The sequence below is a fragment of the Lynx canadensis genome, chromosome B2, assembly GCF_007474595.2.
Source record: "Lynx canadensis isolate LIC74 chromosome B2, mLynCan4.pri.v2, whole genome shotgun sequence".
Lineage (NCBI taxonomy): Eukaryota > Metazoa > Chordata > Mammalia > Carnivora > Felidae > Lynx > Lynx canadensis.
In genome coordinates, this window is record NC_044307.1 from 95,078,632 (window position 1) to 95,104,149 (window position 25,518).

Here is a 25,518-nt window from a genome sequence, read left to right on the forward strand (position 1 = left end):
GCCTGGGTGGCTCAGTCGGTTGAATGTCCGACTTCGGCTCAGGTCATGATCTCGCGATTATGAGTTCAAGCCCTTCATCAGCTCCGTGCTGACAGCTCCGAGCCTGGGGGCTGCTTCGGATTCTGTGTCTCCCTCTCTCTCTGCCCCTCGCCCACTCATGCTCTGTCTCTGTCTCAAAAATAAATAAACATTAAAAAAAATCACACTGAAAAAAGAGATCAAAACAAAATCCCTATGAATTCGTCATCTAGCTTCAACAACCATCCAAACGTAACATAATTATTTGCATCTCCACCCCCATGTTTGCTTATGCATTTTTATTTTATTTTATTTTTTTTTTAAATTTTTTTTTTCAACGTTTATTTATTTTTGGGACAGAGAGAGACAGAGCATGAACGGGCGAGGGGCAGAGAGAGAGGGAGACACAGAATCGGAACAGGCTCCAGGCTCTGAGCCATCAGCCCAGAGCCCGACGCGGGGCTCGAACTCCGGACCGCGAGATCGTGACCTGGCTGAAGTCGGACGCTTAACCGACTGCGCCACCCAGGCGCCCCGCTTATGCATTTTTAAAGAAATCCTAGGTGTTATGGCATTTCATTCCTAGTATTTCATGATACATCTAAAAACCAACTATAGAATTTCCTTACCAAACCACATGGCAATATTATGTAAAATACAATTAATCTGACTTCTTGAAAACCATCTAATATGTTTCATATAAATCGCCCTGACTACCTAGAAATGTCTTTTATAATCAATTCATTTATTTTTTTATATAATTTCTTGTCAAGTTAGCAAACATACAGTATATACAGCATGCTCTTGGTTTGGGGGGTTATCTTCCCACTATTTTTAACTTTATCCTGGAAAATGCAATTTTCAAATATTATTTATGTTTATATGTAATGGATCATTATTTCTATATTAAGAAAATATTTTATATTTTTGTTTTAATTTCAAAATATAATAAATATCAATTATATAACCCACATAAACAAAACTTTTGTGTAAGTGTGTCCTGAAACCAAAAAGTTTGAGAACTGCTGATCTGAGATGTGTTTTAGTCCTCCTTCCCATAGTATTATAAAATACTTTTACTAGATGGACATTCTGGTTAGTCTCCATTTTAACATTCCAAATACATTCTCCACCTTCTTTGTACTATTCTGTGCCCCTGGAGACCAATCCTTACAGACTGGTTTCTCTTGCCTATCAGCTTTAGACTGGGTTCCATCCTTAGGAAACAGGCAGGAGTGTAGAGGTGAGGATATTTTCTGCTCCCACCTTGCTTCAGCCCATCTTTACGGTAGCCATGGACCCTCAATAATAGCTACTACCAGGTGGCCCTCATTGAGGACCAGGGGTCCTCACATACAGTAGTCCCCCCACTCTTACCCATAATTTCACCTTCTATAGTCTCAGTTACCCATGGTCAACCGCAGTCCCAGAACCAAATGACTCCCCTGACATACTGTCAGAAAGTCAGTAGTAGCCTAACGCTACGTCACAATGCCTACATCATTTACCTCACTTCATCTCATCACATGGGCATTTATACTGACGTCATCACAAGAAAAAGGATGAGTACAGCACAAGAACATATTTGAGAGAGAGACCATATTCACACAATTTTATTATAGTATATTGTTAGTGTTGTTGTAAATATTATTATTATTCATTATTGCTGGTAATCCTGTGTCTAATTTATAAATTAAACTTTATCATATATATATATATATATATATATATATATATATATTTAGGAAAAAAACATACTTTATACAAGATTTGGTTCTATCCACAGTTTCAGGCATCTACTGGGGATGGTAGGACGGATTCCCTCTTGATAAGCGGGACTACTATAATTCCTCCACCTGTCTCTTCAATTCTAAGGATGATAAGGCGATCCATGTTGCTAGTCTGTGGATGCCTCACCCTACTGCTGTTTATTCTTAATACTGCTGTACCTCTATAGTAGCCCTTTTGGTAAAGTTTCTATTTGAACCATCTGGGGGAAATTCTGGTCCCCTGGCAAGATCCTGATACAGATCTTGCCAAAAGGTGAGTGGGGATGAATTTTACACACATTTCATACAAGCCATGAAGAGTTTAATTCCTCTTCCCTTCTAGACTGAAGATAAGCATTTAATAATATCAAGTATGCTTTCATTATTAATAAATTATGAATAAAAATGACTGGGACTGTATTCTCTCAAGAAATTTGAAATCATTCATGAATATATTATTATGACTTTTGTGAAGAAGATGAAAGATCTTATTATCCCATTTAACACCTAGGCAAAAAAAAGTTATTACACTGACTAAAAACAAGTAGATAAAATAGTAATTCCACAATAAAAAGAAGCAAGAAGATTTCAAATCCCAATCAATAATTTATTGCTTTTTAAAAATATGACAGGGGTGCCTGGGTGGCTCAGTAAGTTAAACGTCCAACTCTTGGCTTCAGCTCTGGTCATAATCTCACGATTCATGGGTTTCAAGTCCCACATGGGCTGTGCCTGCGTAGGATTCTCTTCTCTCCCTTATTCTCTGTACCTCCCCTGCTCACTCACTCTATCGCAAATAAACATTTTTAAAAATGGGAAAATAAATGAATAATCCACTGGAAATTGGTATAACACATATAGCCCCTACCAATGGTCAGAGACTGAGTCCTGCAAATGTTCACAGCCCATTAGCTTACCTAGTATTCACATGGTTCAATGTTTTAATATTCGGGTACCAGCATGGATAAGCAGCACAGTATGAAAGGACAGTCCCTCAGATATTTGTAGGGATCCCTCAACTGTTATTGTATATAAGTGTATAAATGATAGCAGTGTTGTCACTATTTGTTTTTTAATGTTTGTTTATTTTGAGAGAGAGAGGCATGAGTAGGGAAGGAGCAGAAGAGAGAGGGGAAACACAGAAGTCCATAGCAGGCTCCAGGCTCTGAGCTGTCAGAAAAAGCTGCGTGAACCACAGACGCATTACCTGAGCCAAAGTCAGACAACTCAACCGAGCCACCCAGGCGCCCCAGAGTTGTCACTATTTTTGAACCTATAATCATCTCTTGACTTGGAACTTGCTTCTGTCCACAGTGGATGAATACAACCTCAGTTCAGGACACTGACACTACAGCTACCTTCCTATCACTAAACTTTAGAATCTAACCTGTATCTTTTAACTCAGATGCACATCTAGCTCAAATGTCGGTGCCAACTTTTAAAAAAGAGCTTCCTAACCCAGTGTAGCATAGCCCTTTCCCATAGAAGACATAAAGTCATACAAAAGGTTCTAAAAGTCCCCATTTAGAACTCATGCCTCTGAGAGGCCGTCTGGCAATACTCGATAAGACAGACTGGGCTGTAGGTCACAGAACATGGTTCCCAGCATGGCTCTAACCACATACTCTATGAAGGAAGCAGTTCTGTACCTTCTTTGGCTTAGTTTTCCTCATCTGTAAAATAGAAAGAATAATACCTCAGGGGTCTGTTGTGAAAAAAATTTTAAAGTTAATACATTATAAGTGCCTGGCAAATACTACAATTTTAATAATAATTTTCATCACTACATAATTAGGATCATGCTGACAACACTGCTCTTCCCAAATAAGCCCTCTATTTGAATCAGCTCAGGTGGAATAAAGCCAGAATCTAACACAGAGTAGGAATCCAGACCTAACTCCCAATATAAAACCACTATAGAAACTTAACAGTACAGACCTAAATAGGAAGATAAAGGAATACAGATAAAGGAATAAAGGAAAAATAAAGATAAATATAATAAAGGAATAAAGGAAAAATAAAGGAAAAAACCTTCATGACCTTGGAATAAGAAACACGTTCTTAAACACACAAAGAAGACACAAAAGGTTCCATTCATTAAACAAAGAAAAACCAAGTGATAAACCAAACTGTGTTAAAACTAAAGGTTTTATTCCCAAAGGACACCAGAGTAGAAGACACTCACAATACAGATAACAAAGACTCCCAAAAGAATCCTATAAATCACTAACAAAAAAAAACCCCAGAAAACATAATAGAAAAATGGACAAATTAGTTAAACTTCAAAACCAGAGTGCAAATGGCCAACGAACACACAAACACACTCAACTTCATCAGTCAGGAAATGAAATACCACTACTGATCCACAAAAATGATAAAAATGAAAAGAAAATATCAAATGCTAGCACAGATGTGTATATCCCGAGCTCTCACACCCTAACTGGTGGGAATGTAAATTGACACACATACCCTTGAACTATCTGCTAATACCTACTATAATAGAAAATGAAACACCTGTATCCCAGCAATTCCACTCCAAGAATGCATACATATATTCTCCTAAGAGAATATGAAAGTGTATGAAAGTGTTCCTAGTAGTGCTATTTCAAATAACCCAAAACTGAAAAGTGCCCACCAAATGTTCATCAAGAGTAGAAATAGACCTCTCTACACACACACATGCACGCACACACACACACAGACACAATGAAATACTATAATGCAAAAAAATGAACAAATTACAACTTCATGCAACATATGTATAATTCTCACAAAAAAATTAACCTGAATAAGTCAGATATATTTTAGGTGATTATTCCATTTATATGAAGTTCAAAACAGGAAACCTAATCTATGGTATTAGAAGTCAGAAGAATGGGTTCCCCATGAAGAGGGGATAATGACAGGAAGAAGACAGGAATAGACATCCTGGGGTGCTAGGAGGTTTCTCTGTTTCTTGATCTGGGTACTGGGTGTATTCAGTTTGTAAAAATTCATCAAAGTATACATTTATGATGCATGTGCTCCTCTCTATGTACATTGTAGATCAATAAGTTTCATAAAACTTAGCACTATCAGTAATTAGGAGGCAAAGGGGTGCCTGGGTGGCTCCAGTCAGTTAAGGGTCCAACTCTCGACTTTAGCTCAGGTCATGAACTCTCAGTCGTGGGATCGAGCCACGCATTGGGCTCCATGTTAGGCACTGGGCATGGAACCTGCTTGGGATTCCTACTCTGCCTCTGCCCCTGCCCCACTCACACACACTCTTTCACTTGCTCTTTCTCTCAAAAAAAAAAAAAAAAAAAAAAAAAATTAGGAGGCAAAGTTTTTGTCATTATTATATTGTTGCTTTTTTTTTTTTTTACATACAGGTTAAGAAAATAATGTAATTATCTGGTTTGAAACTTTCATAAAAGCTAATTTAATACAAGCACAGTACATAAAAAGTCAGATTTTAGTCATGTTTAATAATAGCTCATAAGTACTCCTTAGCTTTAAGTGCTAAAAATAACTTATTGCTATGCAAAAACTAGACAAGTCTATATACTAAACAAACTATTAATCTTGTAAGCAAAACTCAAAACTGACATTTAATCAAACTAGTCACAATGGACAACTTCAAACTTAATTCACAATTTTGTTCACTACTATACTAAATATACTATGAATGATAAACTGAAAATACTGGCATATATGTAAAATTAAAAGTGTATAAACCAGTGTACTTACTCATACAGTAAAGTGAAAGGCACAGGATAAAACTAATTTTATGGAAAATAATAAAAACCAAAGAGGGACACCTGGGTGGCTCAGTCGGTTTAAAGTCCGACTTCAGCTCAGGTCATGGTCTCACAGTTTGTGAGCTTTTCTGATAGCTCAGAGCCTGGAGCCTGCTTTGGATTCTGTGTCTCCCCTCTCTCTCTCTCTGCCTCTCCCCACCTCACACTCTGTCTCCTCTCTCTCTCTCAAAAACAACATTAAAACAACAACAACAACAACAACAACAACAAAGTATACTTCTCCACTGATCTAAAAATGTGCTATTCCAAATTATAATTTTTAAAATAAAAACAGGGGCACCTGGGTGGCTCAGTCGGTTGAGTGCCCGACTTTGGCTCAGGTCATGATCTCACAGTTTGTAAGTTTGAGCCCCACATCAGGCTCTGTGCTGACAACTCAGAGCCTGGAGCCTGCCTCGGATTCTGTGTTCTCTCTGCCCCTCCCATGCTCATGCTCATGCTCTCTCTCTCTCTCTCAAAAATAAATAAACATTAAAAAAATTTAAAATAAATAAAAAATAGTATACTCTATTAAACTACTGTGTTTTATTAAGGCGTTAGACAAACTCAAAGTTTCAAAATAATTCATTACTAACTGATAAAAGAGAAAAAGGATATGAGGGAAAATGCAAACATAAATCATATAAAATTAGAAATCCTGTTAGGTCACAGTAAAAGCATGCAAATTAAAAAAGCAAACAAAACATTTACCTAGATATTGGAGGCACAACAGAGAGGGACTCCACAGAGATTTTAAAAGGAGAATGAATAAATTATATATATGGTCAAATGAGAAACTAGAGAAAACTAAACAAATAGAATAAGAAAAACCCTCTTAATTCTCCTTTTGGAAGTACAGGAAGTCAGTATCATTATTTTTATCTCATATGGTCAAATAAAAAATGGAGAAATACATTTGATTCTTGAACAATGCAGGGGTTAGGGACTACCTCACACAGCCAAAATCCACATGTGACATTTGAACTCCCCCAAAACTTAACTATTAATTATGTACAGTTGACCAGAGGCTTTACTGATAACATAACCAATTGACACATTTTGTACATTGTATGTATTATATATCATATTGTTAGAATAAGGAAACTAGAGAAAATAGAACTAAGAACACCAAAAGGAAGAGAAAAACATTTACAATGATATACTGTAACACATCCACATTTTAAGTTTCAAGCCACACAGTTCAAACACGCGTTGTTCCAGGGTCGACTGTAATATGAACACCGCTTTTGAGAAGACTGGCCTTCAACATCTCCACATAAAATATTTGAAAATGTATTCCATCTTTGTTTATCACCACTTCGCCCCGTTTCACACTGAGGAATTATTAATCGGTTATTAAGCTCAAGAGAAGCACAATCACAAATCTTGTAACAAACCTCTAAACATGAACATTAAAACATAATGTCTTATTATATATTATTCATTCACAGTACCACAAAATTATTCTGAATTGCAGCAACTGGAGTTTTGTATGGCTTATAACAACAAAAGAACTGATGTTTTTCCTTACCAATTCATATTCATCGAAAAGTTGTATGAGAGAAGGTGAAGGAACATATGAAAGCCCTGTAAAAAAGCATTGATCTGAGGCTGAATGGCTCTGTCATCCGAAGTTCAGTAACAAGCTGGACCGTACTCTGCCTATTAAAAAAAAAAGTGATGATTTTTCTTCAATTTCACATATTTAAGACACTATTGATATACTCATTTCTCATTTTAGAGGTAAAGGCTTGGAATTATTTGGCACCATTATCCACATATCTCAGTAAACCCATAATCTACCAATCACTAAGCTACTTAGGCCAAAATCCTAGGAATCAATCACCCGTGACTTCTCTCACAGGCTGTATCAGTGGGTGCTATCACAACTGCCTCCAAAAAAATACTGAGTCTGACCTTGTCTCACCACCTCCACGGCTAGCAAGCGGTCCAAGCCATCATCTCTCACCTGGATTACTGCAACATGCGGTGCTCCAGCTTCGTTTTTGCCTCTGTACTGCTTCTTCCTTACTACTGAGTGGTTTTTTAAATATGTTTTATATGTAATTTCATATACAACTCAGACCACATAACTTCTGCTTAAAATCCTATAGTGACTTAAGTAAAATCCAAATTACTTTCCTAGCCTGTAAGGCCCTAAGTGATCCAGCCTCTGCTTTGCTCTCTCATCTCATTTCCTTCCACTCTTCCCCTTGTTCATTCTCTCTGTTCCCCAAACTAAAGTTTATTCACTCCTCAGAGTCTTTTTTTTTTAATGTTTATTTGTTTATTTTGAGAGGGAGAGCCAGAAAGAACCAGCGTGCACATGAACGGGGGAGGGACAGAGAGAGAGACAATCCCATGCTGTCAGCACAGAGCCCAACGTGGGGCTCAGGTCTCACAAAACATGAGATCATGACCTGAGACGAAATCAAGTGTCAGACGACTGAACCAACTGAGCCACCCACCCAGGCACCCCTCAGTGTCTTTACACTTCCTAGCGTCTCTAACTGAAATATCTCATTAGAATATAGTATCTCTGCAGGCAGGGAATCCGTTTTGTTTACCAGGATACATACATGTTCCCAGCTCCTAAAAAAGTGGCTGCCACTTTGTAGAGTGTTCAGTAAATATGTGATGAATGCATACTTTCAACAAGTGCACTTAATACAGAGTTGGAACTTGATAAATGGGCCATTTAAACATAGTCAATTTGATTCTGAATTAAGGTAAACTATTTTCACACATTTTATTTTAAAACACATCATCATGAATAGATAAAAAAAGATGTGATATATATACACATACACGCACACACAGGCACAGTGGAATATTACTCATCCATCAAAAAGAATGAAACCTTGCCATTTGCAGTGACATGGATGGAACTAGAACATATTATGCTAAGCAAAACAAGTCAATCAGAGAAAGACAAATACCATATGATTTCACTCATATGTGGAATTTAAGAAACAAAACAGATGAACCTATGGGAAGGGGGGAAGAGGGAAACAAATCAGAGGAGACTCTTAATGATAGAGAACAAACTATGGGTTGATGGAGGGAGGAGAGTGGGAAATGGGCTAGACAGGTGATGGGTATTATGGAGGGCACTTGTGATGAGCACTGGGTGTTTTATGTAAGTGATGAATCACTGAATTCTGCACCTGAAACCAATATTGCACTGTATGCTAACTAAAATTTAAATTTAAAAAAATGGAAATAAATAAACATAAATAAATAAAATATATCCTCATAGAAAATAATGTCACTTAAAATTTAAGGTAATAAAAACATATTTTGGCTCAGACAAGAATGAGTTGCCATATCTCTCAATCAACTCTATCAATTGTTATCGTTTATATATTTTAAATTACGTCTAAGTGAAACTTTGTCATTTAAAAGCAATATATTGTATATATTTCTCACCTCTCAGGTATGATTACTCTGAAGAGGTGAGAAAGCCTGTTTCAGGTTCCTTCCTTAATTTTGTTTGGCGCTAATCTAATGCTTTGCCTCCACAAGCACTAAGTCAGCAAATTGTATTTAACCACTAGCTATGAATTCTCCATACATGCCAAAGCTACAGAAGTGTCATGGTGGATTCCCCACAGTTCTTCCCAAACCCAACGTGGTCCCTTGTGTAATCTGGCACAGCGAAAGCTGCCATCTCTGCTATTCAGTCTACGCCCACCCCAAACTGCACTCCCTACCACCCAAAAGTTTTTCTCCACTACACAGGAATGAATCAGTTACTACAAGTTACATTCAGGTAGTTACTAGAGAGAGGGAGATGGAAATGTGTGCCAAACAATCAAACAGAAACATAAACTAGATTTTCCAATACAGGAAATAATATACACAGCACACTTCCAAGTGATAACCAGCAGTGATTTCAACATTAGCACCTCATTATCTTTTAATTTATGTCTGCTCTAAAACTGCCTACTTGAACTACTACAATTTTTCTGCTCCATTCACTTGTCAATTGTATGTTTAAGGTACTATATGAGACCCTATCTTCCTTTAAGAAGAATAACTTTTTCCCAGGGGCACCTAGTTGACTCAGCGGGTTAAGCATCTGACTCTTGATTTTGGTTCAGGTCATGATCTCAGTTTGTGGGACTGAGCCCCACATGGGGCTCCACAGTGACAATGCGAGTTTGCTTGGGATTCTTGCTCTCTGCCCCTCCACCATTCATGCTCTCTCTGGCTTTCTCTCAAAATAAATAAATACACTTTTAAAAAATAGCTTTTTCCCAAAAGGTTTTGCACTTAGAATTTTGTAGTACTATTCAGTAATCATTGTTTAAGATGTTAAATTATGAAGCATAAAAGTAAAAGATTTGTGAATTGCTCAAGGGCACTTTACCTATTTTAATTTGCCATTGCAGTCCATATTTATCAGAATAGTACACATTCCATTTTCTACCAGCTAATTCCTATTATTTTCTCACACATTCTTTTTAAAATTTTCACAAGTATACTAATCTTTCCTTACATGTTCCCTTCTATTCCGTCTAATATTAATTATTTTCCACATTTATTTCTATAACTTTGACCCCTAGCTATTGGATATCAACTTATGGAAATCAGCTCCTTCACATACCATTCTCCATATTAACTTAACTGTGGATGAATCTTGGTCTAAATTATTTCTCAGTAAAATAATAAAATCCTAGCCATCACAAATCCTCCTGAGGTATTTAATAAAATAGTTTTCCATGTAGCTGTAAGATAACTGTGTTTAATAAAAGAAATCTAAATCCAACTGCTGCTAAAATGTTTCCCTGCTTCCTTAAACATTGCACATCCTCAAACAGAAGGACACAAATTAACATTATCTTGATGATACAATTATTACCATGAACAGCCACTATTATCACACACTAACATTTTGACTATTCACACTGTGCAGAAATATACTGGCTGCATTCCCATTACCTATGCAGACATCCAAGGGACTCATCCCCCCACACCTTATGCCCCTGCATCAAATATCTTACATGTTTTAATAAGGAAACAGTGGATGTACAGATGATAAGCAGTCCACAAAACACTGGCATAAAGAGTTGCATAATTAAACATTAAATACAAACCATACCAAAACTCTCATTTTGTTTTAAGTTATTAAAAGAGATTGATAGAACTTGGAGGCAGGAGATCTTTTATCCCTAACAGATGGCATATCCTAGGAGTCCTATTTGCTCCCACCTGAGTTTTGCCGTCAATTCTTTGAAGGCATAAATTAATACCAGATGCCAAAGAATTAAAGAATTGATCATATTTAAAAATCTTAGTACTTATAATGGTGAAATAATTATGTTAATACATGGAAATCTTTCAACTGAGAAAGTCTGAGCATAGAAACAACAACAGCAACAAAAAAAAGAGCCGTAGCAACTTTTTTCTGGCTTTAACCTCCAACCCTGGTCACTGACATAAAATAGGTAAGCAAAAAAGAAACTGCAAAGTGAAAAACATAAAAAGATTAAGATTAAGAAGAATGAACTTCTGTACATTAAATTCCAATTAATGTCTAGTTACAGAACCATTTTGTTTTAATAATCTCCCAGTCTTTTGAATATGGGAAATAAATAATATCCACCCCTCAGAAATCTTCCTTAAAATTTTAACTTCTCTTCAGGCTTTGAACCTAAACTATATCTTCTTATGAAGAGTGGTGGTGATGCTGAAAACTAATGCATTTGTTAAAGCCATCTTTCTTCTTGAAAATCTTTTTTCTCTATCTCTTAAAAGATGTCCGGAAAAAAACCATTTACTTAAATAATAGTTAACTCTTTTTAAAAAAAAATTTTTTTTTAATTTTTTTTTCAACGTTTTTTATTTATTTTTGGGACAGAGAGAGACAGAGCATGAACGGGGGAGGGGCAGAGAGAGAGGGAGACACAGAATCGGAAACAGGCTCCAGGCTCTGAGCCATCAGCCCAGAGCCTGACGCGGGGCTCGAACTCACGGACCGCGAGATCGTGACCTGGCTGAAGTCGGACGCTTAGCCGACTGCGCCACCCAGGCGCCCCTAAAAAAAAATTTTTAATGTTTATTTATTTTTGACAGAGAGAGAGAGACAGAGCATGAGCAGAGCAGGGTCAGAGAGAGAGGAAGACACAGAATCTGAAGAAGGCTCCAGGCTCTGAGCTGTCAGCACCGAGCCCGACGCGGGGCTCAAAGTCAGACCATGAGATCATGACCTGAGCTGAAGTCGTACACTCAACGGACGGAGCCACCCAGGCGCCCCAATAGTTAACTCTTAATAGTGAAAACAAGATTTTTTCCCCCTCCTCGAAGTAGAGATAAAAACTGGACCACGTTTATAAAATGGTTTTGAATAGTTATTTTTTTTTAATAGTTAACAGGTTAAATGGTGTTGTTATTGGCATAATTCAAGTTACCATTTGAATATAAATCCTTTGGTGATAAAAAGCTTCTTTCCTGGGTTTATCCACTTATTATTGCTCTAGTATGTAAAAGTTCTCACTGAAAATTTCTCTACTGAGAACTCCAAAGGATAATCAGGTTTCTTTTGTAGAAATAAGCAGAAATATCAAAAAGGCTAGACACTATCTCATTTTATCCTCACTGTCACTGTCTTATAAAATTCTCATGCATCTTCCCCACACCAATGCCACAATCCCCTAGCAGCTGTCCTGACTCCCGTATCGCCCTATTTCAATCCATTCTTCACACTCCAAGTTGAGGCTGTTTTGTGGTTTTTTTAAACACCAGAATTCACTCAGGAAACTTGGCTCTGTAACACCTGCAATCATCCCTGCAGTCGTCACATTAATTTTCAAATTCCTAATTGTGGTTGCAGAGTCTTTCAGAATTTGGCCCCCATATACTCCCCTCATCTTTTACCACTCATTTACTCCACAACCGAAGCTAAGATCTACAACTCTGATCTACCTGTGGTTCCCCAAACACATCATCCTCTGTCATCCTCAACTTCGTGTAAGGCCAGAACATTTCCTTTCCCCCTTACTCCTTCTATCTGACCACTTAATGCATCTCCTCTATAAGTTAACTTCCATGGCACCTCCTCCATTCCTTGATATCCTGTCTTACCCCACCCCTAATTCTTTCCGTCCCAGCCTGAGTGAACTTTATGAGTAGTATTGTAAAAGTGTTAACATTTAAAACTCATGTAGTTTACTCTTCAGTTCGAGGAGACAGAACTGAAGATCTAAGAAAAACTGTCACTTCTAACACAAATTTTATGGTTCCATGATTCCAGTTTTTGGTCAAGAATAAAAAAGTAAAAGTGAAAAATAGAAGCAAAACTTTTAAAAGAAGGTGAAAGTATTATTTAAATGTTAATGTTTAGCTCCCGGTTAATTCAGCCATTTTCAAAAGTGAAACCAGAGTTTCATTTTGTTATTTGTTTTTAAGATTTTTAAACAAATTGATAGATACAAAATTAAATTTAAAAGAGCATTATATTTCAAATGTGGAACAGATATATATTCTCTGCATACATCATTTGTATTTATTTAAGGTACTCCTTTTTAAACAAAGTTATTTTCATCTATTTGGTTTCCCTCTATAATTACCAAAGACTTTCCATAAAATTCAGGAATAAATGACTCCCCCATGTGGACATCAGCTTACACAGATTTTCTCATACTAACAAGCTTGGCAACTCATTTAAGCTTCAATATGCTTACAGATTTTGACATTGAACTCCAAACGACAGTTACAACTTTACATCTATAGAGAAGAGTAAGTAAAAGGCTAACCCTAAAGTAACAAAAAAGTTCATGAAAGAAAGGTATGTTTAAAAGTAACAAAATCTCTAAAAAACATGGTTTGAAAATTGTATTTACAAAGTTAATACTTTAACAATCTTAGAGCAAGTGATCAATTTAAGATGCAGGTATGTTTCTAAAGATTTTTAATTTTAAAAAATTAATCAGGTTGCTTATTGGGTAAGCATTAAATGTTTAAACATCAATAATCTGATATACAATTATACTTGACTCTGGTAATATTAGAAAATGAAGAGGTTCAATTATTTCAAAAAAATGTTTACATCACAAAATGAAAGCTGAGAATAATGAACATATTAGTGATTGAGATCCTGCTTTTATCTCTATTACCGAAACTAATCATTAAAAAAAAAAGTTAGCCTATAATCAAATTAGTTAATACAGTGAAGTAAAAGTGTATTGAACTTAGAAGCAACTTTCAAGTTCTTTAATATTACAATAGTATTCTAGCCTCAAACTAGGCTCACAACGAAAGGTATACCCCCAATATCCATATATTATTTTTGTTATTACTTACCAATACTACATTTCAATAAAAGACACAAATGCAAAAGAATTAATACAATACGCATTTTTAAAAATCTAAACAAAAGTCATTTCATAATGAGAGGGGGACTATTAGGAGATACAAGGATAAATATAACTATGCATCATGCAATTGTTAATGGGTCTTTCAACTTTGTCACATAAAACATACCTGACAAGAGTGACAAATCTACTCATCAGATATAATATTCACAGATAAGAATCATATTTGAGTTTCTTGAAAAGCAATCTCTTGCTTATAACAAAGATTCTATAACTTCATTACTCTTAATTGAGAATAGGTCTCCAGTGTAAAATAAAATAATAAATGCATGACAGGGTAGACAATCTAATAATTAGATTTTTTAAAGTATTTTAATTCATTGGCAAGCTTATATACATAATCTTAAAAATAAGCATTTTATAATTTTCATCTTCTAGAGCTTAAAATGACTCGTTATGTTAAAAATCAAGTAAGATCTTCCTCAACATGTTTTGCAAACAGGAAGAACATTAGATTTGAAACTGGGTTTTGGCCCCAGTTTTACCATTAACTCTTTAGGCTTCAGTGTCCTCCTGGATAAAATGAAAGAGGAGACTAAAAATTGTCCAAGTGTACATATGCAAATACTCAGTTCCTGATCTTATTTTCAACAATTACACTTAATGTTTTTTTATGTGTATAGTATCTAAGTTTCAAAAAGTAAAACTACAGAGCTTAATATAACTTTCCAATACCCTGTACGTATCTCAAACTAAGAGCCTCTTTATAGAAAACTATGCAATAACAACTGCCTTTTGTGTTATGGTTTTCAGTCAGCAAAACGCTAGTAACAATTCTGTATCAGAAGTATTATTATCCTGGGGTGCCTGGGTGGCTCAGTCAGTTAAGCGTCTGACTTCAGCTCAGGTCGTGATCTCATGGTCCGTGAGTTTGAGCCCCACGTAGGGCTCTATGCTGTCAGATCAGAGCCGGGAGCTTGCTTCCGATTCTGTGTCTCCCTCTCTCTCTGCCCCGCCCCCACTCACGCTCTGTCTCTCGTTATCAAAACATGAATAAATGTTAAAAAATTTTTTTTTTAAAAAGGAGTATTATTATCCCAAGTCTATAGAATAGAAAACTGGGGCTAAAAGAGGTTAAAGTGCAGCCAAGTCTTTTGGGCTTTTAAAAAAGAATATATGCTTTACTAAATCAATGGACATTATTTCTTATAGTTAGTTGCTTCTGAAGCCGTCTTGGAATTATAATCCAACTAACGGAAAGGGAAAAGATTTTAGTCTTGTTTAACCAAAAGTTGCTACTGGCAAATGACAGAAGTGGAATTGCCAAACCAGATTTTCTGACTCCCAATTTCCTACATTTTCAAACATAAAAATGTATTATATATTAAAATAACATATTTTTCAACAATGAAATTTAAAACATATGCCAAAATTTAAAACTAATATGTACAGGTGTATGTCAATTATTTCTCAGTAAAACTGGAAAAACTACTTACAGACAGAAGATACAATACATAATCAAGTTATAAAGCTTAAAAAAATCAAGTAGTCGAATAGATCTACTAGATCCATTAGCTCTACTGGATCCCAAAAGCAGGTACAGAGCTTAACATGGGAATTTCTTCTTTTCTCCATTGGAACTCTTAATATCATACATTAAAACATGAAACAGTGACTGATCAAATATGTTCTTGATGTAAGCTTCCATTTCTAATTGAATTTTTCAGTATACAGTTGCCCAAGTTATACAATCAACTAAATTGTGCTCTAGGCTGCTTCAGGCACTGCCTTGACTGTCTAACACAATAGTGATTTAATCCTAATTCAAAGTTTGATATTTGATGGTTTAGTTAATTTAAATATCTTATCTGTTATAAAATGCTGTGAAACCCTGTAACAGTAAAAGCTTTTCTAGCTAGTGGCAGGAAACTAGAGTAATTAGCAATCAGGGACAAGTTACAAACATTGGCTAAGGTAAAAATTCGAATACTCACTTTGTTATTTTGTGTCACAAGAATACTTCCACCCCCAGGTTTCAAAGGCACCTCTTCCATTGCTCCAAACACATCAGTTTCAACAGAAAAGGTTAGTTCTAGACCTAGATCACTAATATCATTATCTAAAATCCACTGCAAATTTTTGGCATATTCTGGATCAATGGATGCCACATCCTGGTAATTTACAGGAATACCTAAAAATGCAAACATACAGCAGTTATATTCTAAATGTTTCTGCCTTTCCTTGTTTGTTTAATGGTGAAATACTGCCCTCTACAGATATTCCATAAAACTGCAAAATATAATCCAATTGACAGCAAGATTTAAATACATGCTAATTCCTGGATTTGGAACTCTATTAATTGAAGCTTGTGGTTTTTTCCACATTTTTACAATGTATTCTTTCTTTGAAATAGCTATACAGGAAAATTATCATGCACTTCAAGAAGTGCCAATTCTCTTAAGTATATTCATATTAAATTGCATTCTTAGCATGAACATATACACACTAAATGAAAAACAATTTTTTTTTTTTTTTTTTTTAGGAAAAAAGCCCTCTCCCTCAGGCTCCCAAATGCCTTACATACACAGATAGTCTCCAACTGAAATAAAAATTACCTCATCCAAAATGCCACCTCTTGTCTACTTAGTTTTTCCTAAAGATTCTAAGAAAAACACTTTAAATAAATGCCTATGGAAATAACAATAGAGCCGTACCAAGAATGTGCTTATAGAATGATCTTGTAAAGTAAATGTTGACCAGCTGCCTGTGGTTTAAAGCTAATCCCAAGATTTGTCCAGCAAACCGGAAATAGTTCAAGTGATCAGGATTTACATAGGAGTTGCTATTAGGCTGAAAAGTTGTTCCTATTAAAATAAATACAATATAATTTATTTCTAAGAATCCAGATGCAGAAGAAAGATCATTTCACTGCAGATAAATCAGTTCAAACACAACTTTGACAAAACCAAAGTTACATGATGTATAAACTTCCACAGTAATGTTCTTTGTGGAATATATAGCAGACAAGGGAATTGACAGAAGATAATCATTAATTCACACATACTTATCAGAGTTAAGTCTTTGTGCAGAGAGAAAATTTTAGAATACTTTTAACCGAAAGGTTGGAAGATGTGCCAGAGAGATAGTGGAAATAATATATTATACGCTAAAACACACACACATTTTCCTCGGCAGTAGAAATATTAGGCTATGAATTAGGGCAGGTATTGTTTCATTCATCTATACATGCCCAGTGCAGTAGGTATTCACTACTAGGTATTTGTTTCTTATGGAACAGAGCACTATGAGAGGGTAAGAATTTTAAATGTTCAACTTGTTCTTAAGTAATGAACTTGATGCCTTTTAACAATTTTCAGAAAATCACCTAAATCCACAAGTCAACCAATTATTCTTCACTTCAAATAAGTACCACTGAGGTATAAAAGTAAAAATGGCAAAGGCAATAGTTACCAATTACTGTCAAAACCCAGTATGATTCCACTTATATGAAAAAAAGATCTGGAAATAGACAGTGGTGATGGTTATACAACACGGTCAATGTACTTAACACCAGTGAACTGTATACTTTAAAGTGGTTAAAACAGTGAATTTTGTTATATATTTTACAATAAAAAGTCTAAAAAAAATCTAGTGCAATGGAAAAACCTAATACCAAGCCTTACCTTTAAAGAATTCTTTCCGTATTTTTCTGTGATGATCACTAACACTGAATACAACTCTCATTCATTGAACAAATATTTATTGAGCTCAGCCCATTTACTACTCTTCTAGGCAACTGGGCTAAAAGAAAGAATAACTGCTAAATCTAATAAATAGTATCCCTTCCAAAAAAATAAATAAATAAAATAAAGGAAAAATGGAAAGTTTTGGAAAGTGAGATGTTTGGTCATTTAGTATACATATTTTGATAATAATTCACTTTGTGCATTGCTGGTCTTTGATGTCTCACTGTTAGCACTAGACTACATTGCTGTAACCAGTTTACTTAGATAAAAGGTACAAATTTGGAAGCTTATGGTTGAATGACTTAAAAGGGCCACATGAAGCTAGTCATTCACTGTCAAGTATCTTTTGAAAATCATTCCCAGTCATGGGTAAGACTGGGTATTAAAAGTCAAAACAAGGGGCACCTGGGTGGCTCGGTCAGTTAAGCGTCCAACTTCGGCTCAAGTCATGAGCTCGCGGTTTGTGGATTTGAGCCCTGCATCAGGCTCTGTGCTGACAGCTCAGAGCCTGGAGCCTGCTTCAGATTGTGTCTCCCTCTCTCTCTGCCCCTCCTCTGCTTGTGCTCTGTCTCTCTCTGTCTCTCAAAAATGAATAAATGTTAAAAAAGTCAAAACAAAGTTTTGTGAGATGAATAAAAGACTTCAAGAACAAACATAATAATTCTAAAAATATAATATTTTAAGAATAGTCACAAGTATTTTTTTTACCTATCAAAATAGTAAATGCTTAGGGTTACTGATGAATCAGCAAAGATTTTTGATGACTCAACTTTCCTTTCCTAGGTCTGTGATTTATAATTCCTTTGCTAAGTATTTTCTGGGAAATCTGGGTTCTTAAAAAGGAGAAATTTTTAAAAAATAAGGAAACAAATTGGGGGGAGGGATCTTCAGGAAAGAAATGTTATTTTTAACTTGAAAACTACTTAAAACAGAACACAAAGTTTACGTTCTCAGTTCAAAATAAGTGTAACTGTGACACAGCTCTTTTCATTACTCAGAAAAATCCTATAGAACAAGAAAATATAATTCTCACAGAATAATAGCTTCTAATATTTATTTCTGCTTTCTATGTGCCAGGTACCGAGCTAAGCATTTTTACACATCAGCTAATTGATTTCTTTCACCACATTACAAAACATAGGTTATCATCATTTTCAAAAGGAGAAACTGAGGTCCAGAAAGGTGACGTTTACTGGCCCAAGATCGTAGCAAAAAGAGGTGCAGAGCCAGGATTCATGTCCAGTGTAACACCAAAGGCCAAACTCTATAGTAAGCATCTTAATATAATGAGAAAGCAAGTTTTAAAGAAATTGTTAGACATGAGATCTAGCCAAACATTTCCCACATTTAGGAATTTTAATTCAAAACTTTAATATAATTCCCTCCATATCAACTAAACATAAGAATAAAGAAACATTTCATCTAGATTTTAATTTATAAATAGTGTGACCCTAAAGAGAAGACTTATATGGCTTACAAAAAGGACAAATCACCATCTTTATGGTCTCTGTTAGCAGAGCAACATATGCTCTGCTAATATATTTGTAATATGAGGAAGAATCTTGACTTATGATTCCACACCAAATCTGTTTTCCAGGTATGAAAATAACAGACATAGAGTAAGGGACTATAAAGAAAAGAAATAAATCTAAAATAGAATGTTCTAATTCTAAATCTTGCTTCAAAGGTTAGGCCTAATTAAACTCAGCACCTCATCAAACTTGTCATCAAAATCACAAAGACACCAAATTCACCTCAGAGTAAATAATCAGTAGTTACAGAATTAAAGCAGACAGTCCCATAATCCTAAGTAACTTCCAAGAGACCATGTGAGTCTGAAGCCCATTACACAGGTGAATCCCTGCAGCTCCCTGGCATCACTGCAGCCCCCCACCCCCTCGCCTCTCTTAGAGTCATCCTTCTTACTCAATGGAGATTTGCCTGCTGGTTTGGGTGGAGGCAATCAGAAGCTGTAATTAATGATATACTCTCTGCTTATAAAAAGAACTGAAACACCAGGAAAGAAAAGACTTTCAGGAAATAAAAGCAACTGTGTAAAGCATTGAAAACTTGGAATCCCACCTTCACTTGGATATGTCTTTATTAAGTTAGAGAACTGTCAGGTATACCTCCCACAGATGAGGCAATAACCATTTCCATTTTGCCTACAATATCAAGTTACAATTGTGCAGATTCAAAGCATCATTTCAACAAACAGTTTATCTGTTTTATAAGATAATAACAGGTTTTCAGTTACCAGATTTTGATCTTTTAAAAGGGCTGAAAACTAAGCTACTATACATAAATAGATTATAAGTTAAGATTTAATACCATGATTTCTAGACTTTTTTTTTTTTATGATCCAAAAATTTTAAGACTTGGAAACTCAAATAAGCAATAGCAAATTTTAATTTTTCCACATAAGGCTATTTTTAAGCCCATCTACTAGCACTGTTTCACAAAAGGAAATTTTTAACTCAAAAATGAGTCTAAGGACAATCCTTAAATTGAGTAAGTTTAGTTGTACTTTACAAAGGACTGATGAAAACTTCGTTGGGGCCAGCACTAGCCCTTGAGACAAATATCTAAGAACCAACTATTTACGGGAAAGAATACCAAACTGAATCAGATTCTATTCATGATCCTACCGCTCACAAACTGTGTTAATGTAGATGGAAACTCTGAATTTCAACTTTCTTTTCTATGAAATGGGAATACCCCACCTAGTTCACAGGATCACTACGGAAATCAAAGGGTACAATGCACTGAAGGAGTTTGAAAATGTGACAAGCCACAGAAAAAGTGATGTAGACTGTGCAACTTACCATCAGCTGACTGGGTAAACAATGCATAATCAGGATTGACTATCTCATTAGACAGAATATCAAACCACTCACGCACAACACCTTGACCCTGAGTTCAAGAAAATAAAATTAAGTATGAACAGAAATATATGAGGAAAAATTTTTTTCTGAATAACAAATGAAAATAATTTCAAGTTTCTTCCACTATCAATTAAATACTAAACTTTATTCAAGTGTATTTCAATCTTTTATATATAATGACCTTAACAGCACTTATTTTTATACCCACCATGCCTTCTTCTCCATGGAACCGTACAGCAATTCCTTGCTTTAGCTTTGCACAATTTGCTTTTGACACAACTTCACAGCTACTCCTAAAAATAGAATCTAAATATGTAGCATTGATTAATTTTACATATTAAAACTTGTAATAACTAGTATTTTGTGCCTCACACACATCAGTTTCTTTGTCAAACATACCTCTGTGAACCAGCAGGATATCATTTTCATTCACTGGCCTGTGCACCATGTCTGAATCTGGTTGTCCTGAATGCAAATGTTCATAGAACCATTCACAGCGATCTTTAAATGGCTACCCCAACAAATAACGGTAAAATATGTTAGCATTATTTCAGTTATCTATCAGATTACTTAATGAGCCTGCTAAATCCCCTTTCTACAAATAATCATTCTTAGACCTTTATTTATAATAAACAGTTCTAGATAATGTTCTGACATTTCAAAAATTATTCGCAAAAAGGCAGGTCTTAACTGAAATGCTTTGATTACATAGAGTGTACTTTTTTTAATTATATTTTTTAACAGAAAAGACTTAATAAGTTAGGTTATATCTAAAAACTTAATATCAGATATGTAACTGATATGTAATTTACTCTCAATATCTTTCAATCCCAACAACACTTGTAAGGATGAATTTACAGGGGCACCTAGGTGGCTCAGTCAGTTGAACATCCAAGACCCTTGGTTTCAGCTCAGGTCATTATCTCACAGTTCATGGGTTTGAGCCCCACATCGGGCTCGGCACACAGCCTGCTTGAGATTCTCTCTTTCCCTCTGTCTCTCCCTCTCTCTGCCCCTCCCCTGCTCGTTCTCTCTCTCACACAAAAATAAATAAACTTTAAAAAAAGAATGGATTTCCAAATCCAGAAAGATTACACTTCATGTTACATTTAATTTTCCATGAAAATAATCTTTAGGCCTAACTTTATTCTTATTTCTATCCTTTGAGTATGTAGTGTAAACCTTGATAAATGGGGTATTTTTTCTTACTTTAATGTAAGTGCCTGACTTAAGCTTTGATTGCCAAGGCAACCAATTCAAAGATGGCTATTTCAAATAAACAGAATGACAGCCACAAATCTAGATAAAGAGTCAGGCCACCTTCCACATGGAGGCTCCTCCATTTTAGAGATCTTGGTTCATTTCTGTAACTGACCATTTGGACCACTTGTTGTTTTTTTCTCTTCCCGTGCTTTAAATTCCCACTCTTACGTTGTAAATTCACCAATAGTAAGCCTGTGAAATCCTAGGCTCCTACCTCAACCCCAGTAAAAGCAGAACAAGAGGTCCATGCATGTTATCATGCTCACACATGTGTACACACTCTCCCACTCCCCCACCTCCACTCCCATGTATACTGTGTAATATCCAGGTCCTATATAAGTAACAAACCTTTATTTTTTTTGTTTCCTGATAGTTATTGCTGAACGGCATCTTGCAATCATAATAAGAACCACAAGGGCTTCTCTAGCCACAAAACTGGTTAATGACAAGACCAACACACAACTGGCATAGTCGGCAAGACTACATGATTGCCCTTGCAACTAACCAAGGGTTATGCCTTTACCTGCAACTTGCCTACTAACTGCCAAACTCACCATCTAAGAAAGGGACACCTTTAGCTAGGGGTCATACTACTATGTGCTTTCACACATTGCCTCTGTTGTGTGTTGCCTGCAGTATCCAACCTAAAGGTCATGGCTGCCATAATAATCCAAAAATTTCCCCAGAGCAGCATAATCAAGGCCATGTGGTCTAATGCGACAATCAGACTACTAATTATAAAGATCTTATTTGATTACTAATGTGCATAAAGATCCTCAATGGCCAAGGAAAGCTAAGGAGGGTAGGTAAGACTGCAAGGCTATTGTCACTGCCCAAGGAGGGTTCTGAGCCAAAGATAGGAAGAAATTATTCCCCTTAGGTGAGGAGGACTGAAGGTTTCCACTTGCAACCACTGAGTCAACTGTGTTGTGCCCAAATTATATGTCCTAACCCAGAAGAGTGAAATAGGCTTACAACTAGAAGCCAATGGCACCACAAAGGGAAAATACAACAGAGGCCTACAGTCTCTGTGTTACCATTTCACTCACTGAAATTGCTATTGTCCCCTGACCCAATGGGATACCATGGGTCCAATTCCTGGTGTGGTATTGCTAAAAATTAATGACAAATAAATATCCTGAACATCTGGTGCCAGCACGTCCTAAGAACCCTGAGGAGGTACAGCAGCTCTGTGATAACTGCAAAACCCATGAATGCTTCCTGGTATTATTCAATGTCATGCATGCCAACATGCCAAGACTCTGGTTTATGCTCCAGAGGCCTAGGGACTTTTCCCAAACACCCTGTGCATATCACGCTACTGAAGACAGACTCCAATCCTGGAGATGTCTATTGGGACACCCTGGAAAAGAAAGCAACCACCTATGAAGAGGGCTGACAGTGATGTCATCCAAAATTTTCTGGTAACAACATGGAAGATTAAGGTCACAGGAGAAAAAACACGTAGAAACCAAGATCAAAAACTATACCTTAATGAAACTCAAACCTTGCTTAAAGATTTTATGCAGCAGGAAGGAGAGAAGAGAGCTAATTGGCTATTGTGGATTTTCTTGTTTGTTTGGAACAGGCTCTAAATGCCTCACAGTGGCCAAAATGCACTAACAGGCCAGTATCTAAAGACCCTAAAATCCATAACTTTCTCAGAGATCCATCTGGGCTATACTGTCCTTCCTTCTGAGATACTATAGATCCTGAGCCCCCTCGGCTTTCCACTGAACAGCTTTCCACTAGAAGCATGCCTCATGAGGTGTCTCTTCCAACAAGGGAAGAGCTGACAGGATTATCGAGCCCTCTCCTAGAGGAGGAAGAGGGAACTGGGAAGGCAAAGGTCCCTAGAGCCACTGATACTCATAGCCGAGCCCTCCCTCTCCTCACCTGGATATACATTGCCTGGCACTGCACCTGTCCTTCCATCGTCGTGATTACTGCTAAGGTTCACAGAGGAAGCCCATCTCCTGCTGCACAAAATTCCCATGGTCCAATGGGTTCATCATTCCCATGACCACAATGACCCAAATGACCCCTTCTGCATTTCCAACCTGAAAAGGCCCCATTTGATGTGGAGTCCAGAGAATTATTTTTACAAGGCATTCCCCCTAATTACAGGGTAGCACTACTACATTTTATTGTGACTGCCAAAACCATCCAAAAGGCACTAGAACTCTTAGGAGAAAGCTTGCATTCAACTCTGTCCCTTGAAGATTTAAGATCCAGCCAGGGGGTACCTAAAAGCCCTGCCCACAAACGCCTGAAACCGCAGGAAAAAAAGGGGGAAAACAGGCCTTTTAAAATACAAAATGCTATAAAAGCTCTTTTGCCCAAACTCTAGTCCACAGCCTCTTTAAGATTATTTGTTAAGGATAAGTACAAATCTTAAAAGTCATCTCTACAAATATTAGTACAAAGCTTTCGCTACTAGAGCAGGCAACCTTTTCTTATTCTGTCTGCCAATTTGGATTCAGCCCTTATTTATAAACTAGTGAGTTTTATATTGCTGTACCTGATTCATGGCTAGAATGCTGAAATGGAAGCTACAGGTCTCTATGTCTGTCTGCATGTTCATGTATGTCTATGGGTATGTTATGTATATGTGATTTTTTTCTCTCTACCTCCAGAGACAGGATCACCAAATTAATTTGTAAAAGAACTATTTCACTGGCTTAAAAATAAGCACTTAGGAAATAAGTATTCCTAAAACTCAGAAATACTGAAACTAACTCAAATATTTTCAAGTTCACATGATCTGGAATAATCTCTGGTAAGTAAAAGCTACTTTAAATTTGGTTTAATTAAAAAAAGTATGTCTTCAGACACATAGATATTCAGTATATTGCAAATTATATCTAATTCATTTATATTATAAAATTATACTGTTCATGTATATTATATATAGTAAATATAATGCAGATCATATTAATATAATTAATTACGTTAAGTATAATTCAGATAAAAAACTTACTCTACCTGGGTTTACTAGTCAAATAAATTCATGTTATATCTTATAAAATTTGTCAGCAAGAAAAATAGCTTGGGATGGTGGTTTACCTTTGTCTACTGTCTAAAGAAGTTTTTCATGGGTAGTCTAAACATAATTGCTGTGATCGAGTGATTTAGATAAATGTTAAATGAGATAAGAGTTTCTGAGCGAACTTTTCAGCAATATTTATGTGAGGACATGTCTACTTAAAAGTAGTTTCTAAAATTTTTGTTAACTTCCACCCTCAGAATTTTGCTAAATTAAATGAAAGGAATTCACTGATTATCTAAATCATTTCCAAATAAGATAAAATACTGAAATATTAATTGCAAAACAAGCCTAAGTTGACCTACTTTTGACCTCTTATTACAGAGGAACTAAAGATATTTGGGTCTGTTAGTAAATGTGTCTTGTGCCACCACACTGCTAAGCTGTACTACGAGGAAATGTATGTTTATAGAAATTATGAAATATAGTCACAAATTTGCCAGTCTAAAGAATGCTGATATAATAATTCACAAGTTTTACTTCTTACTTTTTGTGAGAAATTAAGATTTCTAAGGGCTAAGAATTCTAAATAATATATATAATTACAGCTACTAGAAATAATAAGGGAAACATCTCTGCATGCAAGAAAAGTAGGATGTATCTTCAGCTAAGAGAAGGTATGAGGTATGAAGATGTATTTTTGCTAAGGAAAAAGAAAGCAATTTGCCTTAAAATTGTTTTTTTCAGAATGGGAAAG

At 35.9% G+C, this 25,518-nt stretch overlaps 1 protein-coding gene across 1 annotated transcript in view; it reads right to left on the minus strand.

Moving 5' to 3' along the window:
• Positions 1-25,518, minus strand: part of HACE1 (HECT domain and ankyrin repeat containing E3 ubiquitin protein ligase 1) — a 122,200-nt gene that overhangs the window by 15,965 nt on the left and 80,717 nt on the right. Inside the window, 8 exon segments of the mRNA XM_030316034.1 lie at positions 7,097-7,135; positions 7,138-7,191; positions 7,194-7,224; positions 15,876-16,072; positions 16,596-16,745; positions 20,453-20,540; positions 20,721-20,818; positions 20,912-21,023. Of these exon segments, the coding sequence (XP_030171894.1) occupies positions 7,097-7,135; positions 7,138-7,191; positions 7,194-7,224; positions 15,876-16,072; positions 16,596-16,745; positions 20,453-20,540; positions 20,721-20,818; positions 20,912-21,023 (769 nt within the window).